At 41.4% G+C, this 15,476-nt stretch overlaps 1 protein-coding gene across 2 annotated transcripts; it reads right to left on the bottom strand.

Moving 5' to 3' along the window:
- Positions 1-3,472: 3,472 nt before the first annotated feature.
- LOC115118408 (akirin-1-like) lies at positions 3,473-12,474 on the bottom strand. Of its 2 annotated transcripts, none has more exons than XM_065018020.1 (5): positions 12,046-12,474; positions 6,829-6,975; positions 5,546-5,710; positions 5,211-5,282; positions 3,473-5,121 (listed from the first exon to the last, which is right to left on the bottom strand). In XM_065018020.1, the coding sequence occupies exons 1-5, from the start codon at positions 12,248-12,250 to the stop codon at positions 5,111-5,113; spliced, it is 600 nt and encodes a 199-aa protein (XP_064874092.1). In that variant the 5' UTR covers positions 12,251-12,474; the 3' UTR covers positions 3,473-5,110. The 2 variants fall into 2 exon arrangements, with proteins under 2 accessions (XP_064874092.1, XP_029502861.1); XM_029647001.2 differs by having other exon boundaries at positions 5,546-5,677; positions 12,046-12,473.
- Between the last annotated feature and the right edge of the window lie 3,002 nt (positions 12,475-15,476).

The raw sequence follows: 15,476 nt of genomic DNA, 5'->3' as shown, positions 1-15,476 counted from the left end.
ATTATCTTGGCTTGTAAATAAACTTAACAAAATTGTCCATATTAGTCCAAATATAATTTATCTTACCTTGTTCTGATATGCAATGTCAGATTATTGCTAAATCTGTTCACAAGCATCTGGCTGTTTGGCCCTTCCAATGAAAGGGATATTCCGAGTCATTAAGCAGCTATATCGCTGAACTCAATAAACCCTGTTCAATAATTGCCTTTAGTTTTTCCTGTAGTTTTGTGAATACTGACCCTTCTGTCATCACTATTGGTCTCTATGCCCTCTGCCATGACCTTGAGCCCAATCAACCTACTATACTACACCTGTACTACTCCACGCCAACATTGGGATTTTAACTTTGACATCATGTTGTTTCCTCTCATTGTAAGAACTGATTGTATGCTAAAATGTGAGTGTAAAAACAAAGCAAATGTTTATAAATGAGGCCTCTGGTTTGAAATACTTCTCGTTGCAATCTCACTGTCATTCCGTGTTCACTTCCTGATTCAAGGGATTCGGGGGGCCTAGATTCAGTTGCTCTTCACATATACAAGTCAAAGTGAATGCATGCCATATTAAATTATATGAGAGTCTGGAGTGCTTCCACCATGGTACACTATACTTTTCGATCAGTGCTTTTTCTCCGTACTGGAGATCAATCGGTCATGTCCGATTTTATACATGGATGACTCCCTGTGAATCTAATTAAGTTGACCCCCCCCCCAGCTATTGCATGTTTTTTATTCAATTTACACAAAATCAATAGCTATGGCTTGTTGGAAGGTTAGGGTTGCATCCCAAATGGCACCACATCCCTATATAGTGCAGTATTTTTGACCGATGGGCCCTAGTCATAAAAAGAATAGGATGCCATTTTGGACGAATCCTTGGTTTTGTTTACTGTGGCCTGTGCCCTAGGAGTACTAGTTGAACCAGCCAATCCAGGCCCTTTTTGAGTTTCAAAGTTGTGAAATATGTAGCGTCTAATTCATAATTCCTTAAGGCTTGCTCTATTTGTTACTAAAGTCAAATGACTATTTGTAGTTGCTGTCCATGAAGTCTGTCAGGATGTCATTGGCTGTTTTAGCTTTCTCTACTATTGTCATTCTCATATAGCGTCATTGGAGTTGGCTAAAACAGAAACTGGTCAAACATCATTGTGATTTGATTGCGGGTGATGTGGCGGTAAACCCAGGCCCTGCATGTCCCCAGGCACCCTCATTTGTTGACTTCTGTGATCGAAAAGGCCTTGGTTTCATGCATGTCAACATCAGAAGCCTCCTCCCTAAGTTTGTTTTACTCACTGCCTTAGCACACTCTGCCAACCCTGATGTCCTTGCCGTGTCTGAATCCTGGCTTAGGAAGGCCACCAAAAATTCGGAGATTTCCATACCCAACTATAACATTTTCCGTCAAGATAGAACTGCCAAAGGGGGAGGAGTTGCAGTCTACTGCAGAGATAGCCTGCAAAGTAATGTTATACTTTCCAGGTCCATACCCAAACAGTTCGAACTACTAATTTTAAAAATTACTCTCTCCAGAAATAAGTCTCTCACTGTTGCCGCCTGCTACCGACCCCCCTCAGCTCCCAGCTGTGCCCTGGCCACCATTTGTGAATTTATCGCCCCCCATCTAGCTTCAGAGTTTGTTCTGTTAGGTGACCTAAACAGGGATATGCTTAACACCCCGGCAGTCCTTCAATCTAAGCTAGATGCCCTCAATCTCACAAAAATCATCAAGGAACCCACCAAGTACAACCCTAAATCTCTAAACAAGGGCACCCTCATAGACGTTATCCTGACCAACTGGCCCTCCAAATACACCTCCGATGTCTTCAACCAAGATCTCAGCGATCACTGCCTCATTGCCTGTATCCGCTACGGGTCCGCAGTCAAACGACCACCCCTCATCACTGTCAAACGCTCCCTAAAACACTTCTGCGAGCAAGCCTTTCTAAACGACCTGGCCCGGGTATCCTGGAAAGATATTGACCTCATCCCGTCAGTTGAGGATGCCTGGTCATTCTTTAAAAGTAACTTCCTCGCCATCTTAGATAAGCATGCTCTGTTCAAAAAATGCAGAACTAAGAACAGATATAGCCCTTGGTTCACTCCAGACCTGACTGCCCTCGACCAGCACAAAAACATCATGTGGCGGACTGCAATAGCATCGAATAGTCCCGTGATATGCAACTGTTCAGGGAAGTCAGGAACCAATACACGCAGTCAGTCAGGAAAGCAAAGGCCAGCTTCAAGCAGAAATTTGCATCCTGTAGCTAACTCCAAAAAGTTCTGGGACACTGTAAAGTCCATGGAGAACAAGAGCACCTCCTCCCAGCTGCCCACTGCACTGAGGCTAGGTAACACGGTCACCACCGATAAAGCCATGATAATCGAAAACTTCAACAAGCATTTCTCAACGGCTGGCCATGCCTTCCTCCTGGCTACTCCAATCTCGGCCAACAGCTCCGCCCTCCCCGCAGCTACTCACCCAAGCCTCCCCAGCTTCTCCTTTACCCAAATCCAGATAGATGTTCTGAAAGAGCTGCAAAACCTGGACCCGTACAAATCAGCTGGGCTTGACAATCTGGACCCTCTATTTCTGAAACTATCCGTCGCCATTGTCGCAACCACTATTACTAGCCTGTTCAACCTCTCATATCGTCTGAGATCCCCAAGGATTGGAAAGCTGCCGCAGTCATCCCCCTCTTCAAAGGGGGAGACACCCTGAACTCAAACTGTTACAGACCTATATCCATCCTGCCTTGCCTATCTAAGGTCTTCGAAAGCCAAGTCAATAAACAGATCCCTGACCATCTCGAATCCCACCGTACCTTCTCCGCTGTGCAATCTGGTTTCCGAGCCGGTCACGGGTTAACCTCAGCCACGCTCAAGGTACTAAACGATATAACCGCCATTGATAAAAGACAGTACTGTGCAGCAGTCTTCATCAACCTGGCCAAGGCTTTCGACTCTGTCAATCATTCTTATCGGCAGACTCAGTTTTTCTAATGACTGCCTTGCCTGGTTCACCAACTACTTTGCAGACAGAGTTCAGTGTGTCAAATCGGAGGCCATGTTGTCCGGTCCGGATTTAGATAAAGCAAAATGCTATGAGAACAGGTTGTTCTACCAGGTTTGTTGTTGGTTTAATTGTGAAGCCATAGAAAATGGAAGTCTCCCTCCCATACCAATTGTTCTTGAGTAGCTTCGAGCAATCATAACTGTGTACTTCGACAGTACATTGAATATATTGGACCCTTTCGATACTAGAAATCTTTCAAGTATTTGTGATACTGTGTTTCATGGACTGATATTCTCCATAGTTATGAAAAAATGTTTACAAAATGCTGTTCAAAATGCTACATTAATGCTGTCCCCCAGTGCACTATTTTCATTTGCTACAAATCTAACACTTGTGCCGACTCATATTCGGCTTATACTTAGTCTTCTAATTTAACTCACAAGAACTACATTCAAAATGATTCCCTTCAAATCAAGGCTTTATTTCAACAATGTTATAAAATGATTCCCTTCAAATCAAGACTTTCCTCAATGTTATAATTGTGTACAGCAAAACTGAGCTCAAAAGGACACATTATTACATGTAGGAAAATTTAAACAAATTGATTGGGTATTTTTGATTAAAAGTTCATAGTAAGATCTTGTAGAACTCAATCCAAAACCACACAATTAGAGAATCAAGTCTTCGTCTGTGTAAAGAAATAGTCATAAAGGTCATAACTCATGATGCATTTAAAATGGTACTTCCCAATGGTAGGCTCGCACCCTATGTATACAGCTTGTAAAGAAGCACATTATCTCATGTTTGAATGATGAAAATCAGTTTTGTTTCAACCCAAAGCCATCCGTTAAAGACATACATTCACTGTATTCAGTAGTACTATGTAAAAGGACTAAATAACCCCTCCAGTCCTAATCACAGGCTTTACAGAACACACCAGTATTCTAGGATCCCCTGACTAATAACCCAAAACTAGTCATTTAATAGGGATATCAAGTAGTACATTAAGAGTTTATAAATCATATGCAGAACATTCAATAAAATTCAAAACAAAAAAAAAAAAAAAAAAAAAAAAAAGGGACCAGCTACAGATTCAAAACTTTGAGAAGGTCACTACAATGAGTGTGGTTCCCTTACAAACCTCTCAAGGGCCCAAGTATTATAGATAACAGAATCAAGTTTATACAGACTCCTTGAAAAAAAAAAAAAAGACTGCAGTTTCAACCGTGTGTATTTTGGACACAGTAATTTCAGAATAACTGCAGTTATACTTTACTCTGACTGCAATCTTTTTTTCTTGAATGGTGTTTTATTCCAAACTAAGAGAGGATAGGTGCAGTTTCCCCACATTTCATTCTCACATGAAACAAAGCCTCAACCATAGTCTATCCCTGTGAAAAGGATTTTAACCAGTCAACAAATGAGCCCTTCCATTCATGTTATTCTTGAGTGTAATAGCCTGCATATTTTATAGAGCTCTGTATAACGACACATGCTTTGCTGGCATCTCCTCAATTGCAGCATAATTGGGTAGAATGTCTGAACAAGAACCCAGCAAATTCCAAACAGATTCTCATGGGGTTGACATGATCAGTTTCTGGAAAGGGTAGATCAATTGAAATATGCAAGACAAGGGAGTCAGCCATGTACAAAAATATGTTTCAAGAAAAGCAAAACTACAATTGACCGTCTGTAGTACACTGAAGTACCCCCTGTATAACATCAAATACAATTTAGATAAAGCACAAAATGGCAAATAACTTTCATTTCTAAAAAAAAATTTTTTTTGTTAAATAAAATAAAAAAAGAACCACATTTTCATGTATGGTTGGTGAAAAGTGAGGATTCATGCTGCAGCAGTGGGTTTGGGAGGTTAAATAGAAGTCACATCAGCCTAGCTTTCTACAGCAATTTATTAAAAAGGAACGTCAACCATCCATCTCCCAAAAAAGAGAGCACACCCACACAAGTACAACTCAGATTATTGAGTGTTAAAAGTCAAAAGAAAATCATAGCACTGAAGTAGTAAAGAAAAACGTGGAGATAGGCGAGCAGCAGTCTAGACGTGAGAGCAGGTAACTTCCTTATTTAAGATAGTTCATGAGACATCTGAAAAATAAGAAAATGATGATTTAAAAACAGGCCCTGTAGAAACACGAGGATAAAAGTTAACGTGTTGTGATATCGTTGGAACTCACAGCTGGAGGGTCTGGCGCCATATTGTCTCATGATCTGGTCATGTGTGAACTTCACAAACGATTCATATTGTTCTGGGAAGGAACCAAAACATCAAATGATCTATGGAATTAAAACTATTAAACTGAGCTGTCTGACCATGAGATGTCAATCTGGGCCTGTATTCCTAAAGCCTTTAAGAGCAGGAGAGCCGATCTGGCATCAGGTCCCAACTCGCCCTTATGTAAACTGATTAATTATGGTCTAAAATGGTGAAACTGATCCTAGATCAGCACTCCTACTCAGATGCTTCATGAATCCTGGCACATATCTGTAAAGAGGAAGTCGCGCAGTATACCTGCCAGTTTAGTGTTGAGGATTTGCTCATACTCCTCACGGATGTTCTCGTCATGGTCCTTGAGAATCCGTTCACACAGAGAGCCAACTTGGTGCAGTGTGAAACAGGGTTGGTCCCTCTTCACAGAAGACCCTGGAGAAACCATGACAAGGAATGGTCTGTGACCTGACAACGGCACATGCAAAATCACAAATGGCACCCTATTCCCTTTATTGTGGACTACTTTTGACAGGGGCACTACATCAGGAATAGGGTGCCCTATGGATGGTTAAAAAGAACCACCTTACTAGGTCAGGATGTTGAAACATCTAGAATAAACACATGCAGAATTCTTAAGAATTTAACTCTGGTGGCTCTTATTCACCACACCAAAAAAAACAAGACAGCAGTGTGTGTGTTATTCATCCCTACAGTGAGACAGCACAGTGTGTGTGTTATTCATCCCTACAGTGAGACAGCAGTGTGTGTGTTATTCATCCCTACAGTGAGACAGCACAGTGTGTGTGTTATTCATCCCTACAGTGAGACAGCAGTGTGTGTGTTATTCATCCCTACAGTGAGAGACAGCACAGTGTGTGTGTTATTCATCCCTACAGTGAGACAGCACAGTGTGTGTGTTATTCATCCCTACAGTGAGACAGCACAGTGTGTGTGTTATTCATCCCTACAGTGAGACAGCAGTGTGTGTGTTATTCATCCCTACAGTGAGAGACAGCACAATGTGTGTGTTATTCATCCCTACAGTGAGACAGCACAGTGTGTGTGTTATTCATCTCTACAGTGAGACAGCACAGTGTGTGTGTTATTCATCCCTACAGTGAGAGACAGCACAATGTGTGTGTTATTCATCCCTACAGTGAGACAGCACAGTGTGTGTGTTATTCATCCCTACAGTGAGACAGCAGTGTCCCTACAGTGAGAGACAGCACAATGTGTATTCATCCCTACAGTGAGAGACAGCACAATGTGTGTGTTATTCATCCCTACAGTGAGAGACAGCACAGTGTGTGTGTTATTCATCCCTACAGTGAGAGACAGCACAGTGTGTGTGTTATTCATCCCTACAGTGAGACAGCACAGTGTGTGTGTTATTCATCCCTACAGTGAGAGACAGCACAGTGTGTGTGTTATTCATCCCTACAGTGAAACAGCACAGTGTGTGTGTTATTCATCCCTACAGTGAGACAGCACAGTGTGTGTGTTATTCATCCCTACAATCATTTATTTGCCATCAGATGCTAACAGCATCTCCTTCAGCTTGGTGGGAGTGCATGAAAACACACCTGGTTGGGCACTTGGTGCCATGAAGCCAGGGCTTTGGCCTGGGCCATCACTTAGACTCTGGGACTGGCTCTGGTTGAAGGCCCCCTCAAGCTTCCGCCTCCTCTGATAGCGGCTGTATTCTTGCCTAAGATTCTGGACAATCTGCTCTGTGGAGAGGAGAAACAGAAAACGTCATCTTAACATGATTGGCGTATCCTGGGATGAGTGTTTCCTCACGCATCAACCCAGGCCTCCCACATGTCTCTCGGTTGCGTGATAAAACATGGTCACGCATGCATGCACCTAAATCAATCCATCATTTTCAATTTGGTAGGTAGATGGATGTATAAATGACTTCCTAGCAGTGGTGTAAAGTACTTAAGTAAAAATACTCAATTTCGACTTAAGTTGTCTTTTGTGGTATCTGTACTTTACTATTTATATTTGACAACTTTTACTTCACTACATTCCTAAAGAAAAGAAAGTACTTCTTACCCGACACCCAAAAGTACTTGTTACATTTTGAATGCAGGACAGGAAAATGGTCCAATTCATGCACTTATCATGACCAGGGCATCCCTACCACCTCTGATCTGGCGGACTCACTAAACACACGTTTGTAAAAAAATATATATACATTTTTTTAAGTCTGAGTGTTGGAGTGTGTCCCTGGCTAACCATAAATAAGAAAGTGCCATTTGCTTAATTTAAGGAATTTTAAATGATTTCTGCTACCAAGCTAAAACTAAAGCAGGAAGCACCAGTGACTCGCTCAATACGGAAGTGGTCAGATGACGTGGATGCTACGCTGTAGGACAGTTTTGCACAGACTGGAATATGTTCTGGGATTCATCCAATGGCATTGAGGAGTACACCACCTCAGTCACCGGCTTCATCAATAAGTGCATTGACGACGTCGTCGTCCCTACAGTGAGTTGACACACCTACTAATTTCTGGGTTTTTCTTTATTTGTAGTATTTTCTACATTGTCGAATAATAGTGAAGACAAAAAAACTGGACTGTTCGCACTACCCTCTGTAGTGCCTTGCGGTTGGAGGCCGAGCAGTTGCCATACCAGGCAGTGATGCTACCAGTCAGGATTAGAGGTCGACCAATTGATTTTTCGATACCGATTATTGGAGGACCAAAAAAGACAATACCATTGTTTTTATTTGTAATAATGACAATTACAACAATACTGAATTAACACTTATTTTAACTTAATATAAAACATCAATAAAATCAATTTAGCCTCAAATAAATAATTAAACGTTCAATTTGGTTTAAATAATGCAAAAACAAAGTGTTGGAGAAGAAAGTAAAATGTGCCATGTAAAATATACCTTTCATATACCTTTGACTATTGGATGTTCTTATAGGCACTATAGTTTTGCCAGGGTAACAGTATAGCTTCCGTCCCCCTCCTCGCCCCTACCTGGGCTCGAACCAGGAACACAACGACAACAGCCACCCTCGAAGCATCGTTACCCATCGCTCCACAAAAGCCACGGCCCTTGCAGCGCAAGGGGAATAACTACTCCAAATCTAAAAGCGAGTGACGTTTGAAACATTATTAGCGCACACCCAGCTAACTAGCTAGCCATTTCACATTGGTTACACCAGCCATTAGGCTGATAGGCTTGAAGTCATATACAGCAATGTGCTTGCGAAGAGCTGCTGGCAAAACGCACGAAAGTGCTGTTTGAATGAATGATTACGGGCCTGCTGCTGCTCAGTCAGGCTGCTCTATCAAATCATAGACTTAATTATAACATAATAACACACAGAAATATGAGCCTTTGGTCATTAATATGATTGAATCCAGAAACTGTCATTTCAAAAACAAAACATTTATTCTTTCAGTGAAATACGGAACCATTCCGTATTTTATCTAACGGGTGGCATCCCTAAGTCTAAATATTCTTGTTACATTGCACAACCTTCAATGTCATAATTAGGTAAAATTCTGGCAAATTAGTTCGCAATGAGCCAGGCAGCCCAAACTGTTGCATATACCCTGACTCTGCGTGCAATGAACGCAAGAGAAATGACAATTTCACCTGGTTAATATTGCCTGCTACACTGGATTAGTAGTTATAACTAGTGATTATGATTGATTGTTTTTGATAAGATAAGTTTAATGCCAGCTAGCAATTTACCTTGGCTTCTACTGCATTCGCGTAACAGGCAGACTACTCGTGGAGTGCAATGTTTAGAGCGTTGGACTAGTTAACTGTGCGGTTGCTAGATTGGAACCCCTGAGCTGACAAGGTGAAATTCTGCCCCTGAACAAGGCAGTTAGCCCACAGTTCCTAGGCAGTCATTGAAAATAAGTGACTTAACTGACTTGCCTAGTTAAATAAAAAAGGTATAAATGTTTTTTAAAAATTTTTTTTAACGATTTCCGATTGTTATGAAAACTTGAAATCGGTCTTAATTAAATCGGCCATTCCGATTAATCGGTCGACCTCTAGTCAGGATGCTCTCGATGGTGCAGCTGTATAACCGTTTGAGGATCTGAGGATCCATACCAAATATTTTCAGTCTCTTTGAGGGGGAAATAGGTTATGTCGTGCCCTCTTTACGACTGTGAAGACCACGTTAGTTTGTTGGTGATGTGGACGCTGGCTGAGCTGTAGTCAATGAATAGAATTCTCACATAGGTGTTCCATTTGTCCTGGTGGGAAAGGGCAGTGTGGAGTGCTACAGAGATTGCATCATCTTTGGATCTGTTGGGGCGGTATGTAAATTGGAGTGGGACTAGGCTTTCTGGGATGATGTTGTTGATGTGAGCCATGACCAGCCTTTCAAAGCACTTCATGGCTACAGACGTGAGTGCTATGGGTCGGTGGTCATTTAGGCAGGTTCCTTTGCTTTCTTGGGCACAGGGACTATGGTGGTCTGTTTTAAACATGTAGGTATTTGGCCTAGGACCACAGATCCTCAAAAGGTTATAAAGCCCACCAACGAGAGCATCTTGACAGGTTTTTCCAACAATTGTTTACAGACAGATTATTTCACTTATAATTCACTGTGTCACAATTCCAGTGGGTCAGACGTTTACATAGACTAAGTTGACTGTGCCTTTAAACAACTTGGAAAATTCCAGAATATTACGTCATGGCTTTAGAAGCTTCTGATAGGCTACTTGGCATCATTTGAGTCAATTGGAGGTGTACCTGTGGATGTATTTCAATGCCTACCTTCAAACTCAGTGCCTCTTTGCTTGACATCATGGGGAAATCAAAAGAATATCAGCCAAGACCCCCCCAAAAAATTGTAGACCTCCATAAGTCTGGTTCACCCTGGGGAGCAATTTCCAAATGCCTGAAGGTACCACGTTCATCTGTACAAACAATAGTACGCAAGTATAAACACCATGGGATCACGCAGCCGTCATACCGCTCAGGAAGGAGATGCTTTCTGTCTCCTAGAGAGGAACGTACTTTGGTGCGAAAAATGCAAATCAATCCCAGAACAGCAGCAAAGGACCTTGTGAAGATGTTGGAGGAAACAGGTACAAAAGTATCTATAGCCACAGTAAAACGAGTCCTATAGCGACAACCTGAAAGGCCGCTCAGCAAGGAAGGAGCCACTGCTCCAAAACTGCCATAAAAAAGCCAGACTATATGGTTTGCAACTGTACATGGGGACAAAGATGGTACCTTTGAGAAATGTCCTCTGGTCTGATGAAACAAAATTAAAACTGTTTGGCCATAATGGCCATAATGTTTGGAGGAAAAAGGGGGAGGCTTGCAAGCCAAAGAACACCATCCCAATCGTGAAGCACAGGGGGTGGCAGCATCATGTTGTGGGGGTGCTTTGCTGCAGGAGGGACTGGTGCACTTCACAAAATAGATTGCATCATGAGGAAATAAAATTACGTGGATATATTGAAGCAACATCAAGACATCAGTCAGGAAGTTAAAGCTTGGTCGCAAATGGGTCTTCCAAATGGACAATGACCCCAAGCATACTTCCAAATTTGTGGCAAAATGGCTTAAGGACAACAAAATCAAGGTGTTTAGAGTGGCCATCACAAAGCCCTGACCTTAATCCCATAGAAAATGTGTGGGCAGAACTGAAAAAGTGTGTGGAGCAATGAGGCCTACAAACCTGACTCAGTTACACCAGCTCTGTCAGGAGGAATGGGCCAAAATTCACCCAACTTTTTATGGGAAGCTTGTGGAAGTCTACCAGAAAAGTTTGACCCAAGTTAAACAATTTAAAGGCAACACTACCATATACTCATTGAGAGCATGTAAACTTCTAACCCACTGGGAATGTGATGAAAGAAATAAAAGCTGAAATAAATCACTCTGATAATTCTAACGTTTCAGTCTTAAAATAAAGTGGTGATCCTAACTGACCTAAGACAGGGAATTTTTACTAGGATTAAATGTCAGGAATTGTGAAAAATGTAAAATTGTTTCAATGTATTTGGCTAAGGTGTATGCAAACTTCTGACTTAAACTGTATCTACTAGGCAATGTCAGTTAACAATTAATCAAAAGGCCACCCGGACAATTTGCATTGACACCCCCTTTGTTTTACACTGCTGTTACTCCCTGTTTGTTATCCATGCATAGTTACTTTACCCCTACCTACATGTACAAATTACCTTGACTAACCTGTACCCCCGCACATAGACTCTTACCCGAACCTCATTGTTATTATGTTACTTTTTTAAACTTCAAGTTTATTTACTAAATATTTTCTTCATTATATTTCTTGAACTGCATTGTTGGTTAAGGGCTTGTCGTAAGGTACACCTGTTGTATTTGGCGCATGCGACAAATATAATTTGATTCGATTTTTGACATGAAAAAAATGTAGACATATACTCAAGTAGAATTTTACCAGGTGACTTTCACTTGAGTCATTTTCTATTTTAGATATCGTTACATTTACTAAAGTATGACAATTTGGTACTTTTTCCACCCACCACTGTTTCCTACCTAGGTATTGTCATCAACTAGAAACGAATTGACATAGCTAGCTAGGATACACATGTTACAATCAGGGCCGGGTTCATTCTGGCAAACTTGTGAGTTGAGACTAGTGGCTAACGTTTGCTAACTACATATTATATTTGTATGCCTTTTACATCATAATGATCTTGTCTTGCTTCAGTGTAGGCCTATTAGCTACAGCCTTTAAAAATGAGGCTTAATTATTATTAGATAGCCTCTTTTACTACAAGGTCCATCCAGCACAATTCGGGCAATCGACTAACCTGGGGTGAGCCTGTGTTCTCCTCCACAAGTCGGTTGGGGTGACATCGAACTGTTGTCACCTGTAGCAGACAGCAGGTTGCATCGCTTTGGAGACGGGGAGACCGGAGTCCCTGGCAGATTGCTGCACCTTCGCCGTTTTGGAGTTTGAGGGCTGTGAAGGGCCTCCAACTCCACGGAACGCTTCAAAGTAGCTGTGCACGCCATGGTAGCTAACTTAGTCCAGAAAACAACTTCTTTTTGGGGGGGAGGGGTGTCGGTCAAAATGTAGGATAGGTGCTAATAGTAACTGAGTAAATGAAGATTGGCTGTCCCGTCTTGCGCTTTCTTGTCTTCTAATTTATTTTTCTCGGTGTTTTGTTAAATCACTCGCTTGCTAAATAACACGTTCAAATGGCGTCTTCTTCCATCTAACTTTCGTTTTAAGGCAGATGTCACACCTTTAATTGCCTTCACCGCCACTTACTGGGCGGAGTTCAGACCGAAATATGAATTTTGCTTCCTTTAAAAAAAGTTAACACAGCTAGCTAGCTGACCGATTTAAGTAATATCTTTACTTTATCAAATTAAACGTATTTTCTTTTAACAACCAAAATGATACGTTCAACGTTAGCCAGCTAATAATAGGCGATATAGCTTGCATAATATAGCTGCCCGCTCCTAGTGTTCTACCAAAGCCACGCAGCTAATACTAATTAGTAATTTAATAACATCTATATGAGCTATGCAGGCATTAGCTAATGTTTCCCAACGATTATGGATACACTGACAAGATACATGTCTCTCCGCCCTGACAATGGGAGTCGTTGTCCACAAAGCAGTCTAGTAATATGCATGTCAATCTCATGGCTCAAAGTGGAGGAGAGATTGACTTGATCACTACTTATTTTTGTAGGAAGTGTTAACAAGCTGAATGCACCGAACTGTCTGTTTAATAAACTACTAGCACACAGCTCGGACACCCATGCATACCCACAATACATACCACCAGACTTCACAAAGTCCAGAACAGACTATGGGAGGCGTACAGTACTACACAGAGCCATGACTACATGGAAATCTAATTCCACATCAGGTAACTGATGCAGCAGTAGAATCATATATTTATTTAATACAAATACACCTTATGGAACAGCGGGTACTGTGATGCACACAAACGCTAGTACACGCACTCTACATACACGTACATTGTAATATTGTTGTATGGTGGTATTATACGTTTTGTATTGTAGATATGTAGTGGTGTACTAATGTTATATGATGTACTGTTTTATATTTTTGTTTTAGGTGTAATGTGTAAACTGGATTGTTTTACGCCTTAATGTGTTTGGACCCCAGGAAAATTAGCTGCGGCAGGCAGCAGCTAATGGGGATCCCAATTAAATACAAATACAAAAACTTGTCAAATAAGCCATACATTTTTGTTGTTGACCAAATTCGACACTCTCATTGACCTCCATACAAAAACTCCTTGCTTGGTAGGCGAAACAAGGAAAAAACGCCACCTGCTGGAGAGAGACAGAATTTCCGCCGAGTTGGGCCTCTCTTTATCCTCTACGTTACCACGTTAGTCTGGGTCGTCACTAGTTACCACAGCCACAAAGTCATAGTTCATCGCTAAACCTCGCGTATTTCTAAAAATGTATCTTCTTAAAATCAGATTTGAACCTTAACCGAAACCTTAAACACACTACTAACCTTATGCCTAACCTTAAATTATGACCAAAACATTTTCATGAATTTTTACCATTGCCAATTTTTCCATTATGGCTGTAGTAACTAGTGACAAATGACCATCGGTCTGGAAATCATTGGTCTGGGTCGCATAGTTAATTCAAGTCAATAGACTGCACTAACGTTAGTTCATCATTAAATTATTGACTTGCTATTATTAACTTTAGCTGCTCATTGATTCACTTTCCAGGTACAAAGTAGTCTAGTGTTTATGGAGGTTGACTGATGTTCAACACAGAAAAACACAAACACCATAAGATCAGTACAGAACAAAGCAATGGCATGTGTCATAACTGAGGGTCACTCTCTACTTGGTTCCGAGCCATAGGCTAGTATCTTTAACATACGTCTCTGAACTGGTTAGTTAGTGATGCTTTTGTATCCAAGCATGTTTTTTATTGACATTTGAAATATCTTACCAGGTGACAAAGTAAAGTCAGCATGGTAGGAGGACCGTGTCAACACGCAGCAGAGCAGGGGCAAGGTCCCAGTCTATGACCAACATGGACATGCAGCATCAAGGAGCAGTGTAACAGTTACCCAGGTTCATCCTGATTCTGCTCGCAAAAAGAAGATTACAATCAGTTGATTCACAACTGAGCACATTGGCATTGGAAGTAAACTGAATAGCTTTGTTGACAAGATGTCTCAAAGGTATATCTCATTTCAATAATCAGGTCAATTGTTCACAAGAAGAAGAAAGAGAGATCTCTCTGTAGTATGCACAAGCCTCAGGTAGAAGACACCAGCAGAGACCAACAACAATACACATTTTCTCCCATATAACCAGAACTGTGCTGGTGGTGTTATTCTTATTTCTTAGTATGTTCAGGTAGTCCCTCTCCGTTTCTGCCCCTTTGCTTCTGTTTGGTTCCTAGTGAATACGACCCAGTCAGATGAACGTTTTTGTACTCTTTGATTGTCAGGAGTAGGAGCTTGTGGGAAGTTAAACCAATGTTTGTCATTTTCACAGCAACCTGTGATGCACTTATAACCAATCTAGCTATTTGAAAAGCTCTAACTGAATTTTTATTGAAATTCACCATTACAGTCAGTTGACTCACAACTGAGCGCATTGGAAGAAAACCTGGATAGCTTTGTTGGCAAGATGTCTCAAAATATATCTCATTTGAATAATCTGGTCAATTGCCAATGTGCCTACATTGATGAATTGTAGAACGAGTGTGTGTGACACATACAGTACAACCTTTCATATATCAATGTTGTATAAACACCACATCATTTGCTTAGAAGTTGATGAAAACTGAGCAAAATTGGACATACTGTAGAACAAAGATTAGGAGTACTGTTATCTGGACACCCCTCCCCTTCATGGTTATAGTAAAATGTGTGTACAGCACAGCAGGCTCAGCAATACTTGTGTTTTTGGGGAGTCAGGGCAGTAGAAGGAAGCAGCAGTCAGAGCAGTAGAAGGAAGCAGCAGTCAGAGCAGTAGAAGGAAGCAGCAGTCAGAGCAGTAGAAGGAAGCAGCAGTCAGAGCAGTAGAATGAAGCAGCAGTCAGAGCAGTAGAAGGAAGCAGCATTATTTAAGAAGCAGCAGTCAGAGCAGTAGAAGGAAGCAGCAGTCAGACCAGTAGAAGGAAGCAGCAGTCATAGCAGTAGAATGAAGCAGCAGTCAGAGCAGTAGAATGAAGCAGCAGTCAGAGCAGTAGAATGAAGCAGCAGTCAGAGCAGTAGA

This window comes from Oncorhynchus nerka, linkage group LG4, assembly GCF_034236695.1.
Source record: "Oncorhynchus nerka isolate Pitt River linkage group LG4, Oner_Uvic_2.0, whole genome shotgun sequence".
Taxonomy (NCBI): domain Eukaryota; kingdom Metazoa; phylum Chordata; class Actinopteri; order Salmoniformes; family Salmonidae; genus Oncorhynchus; species Oncorhynchus nerka.
This window is presented reverse-complemented; position numbering and strand designations above follow the sequence as displayed.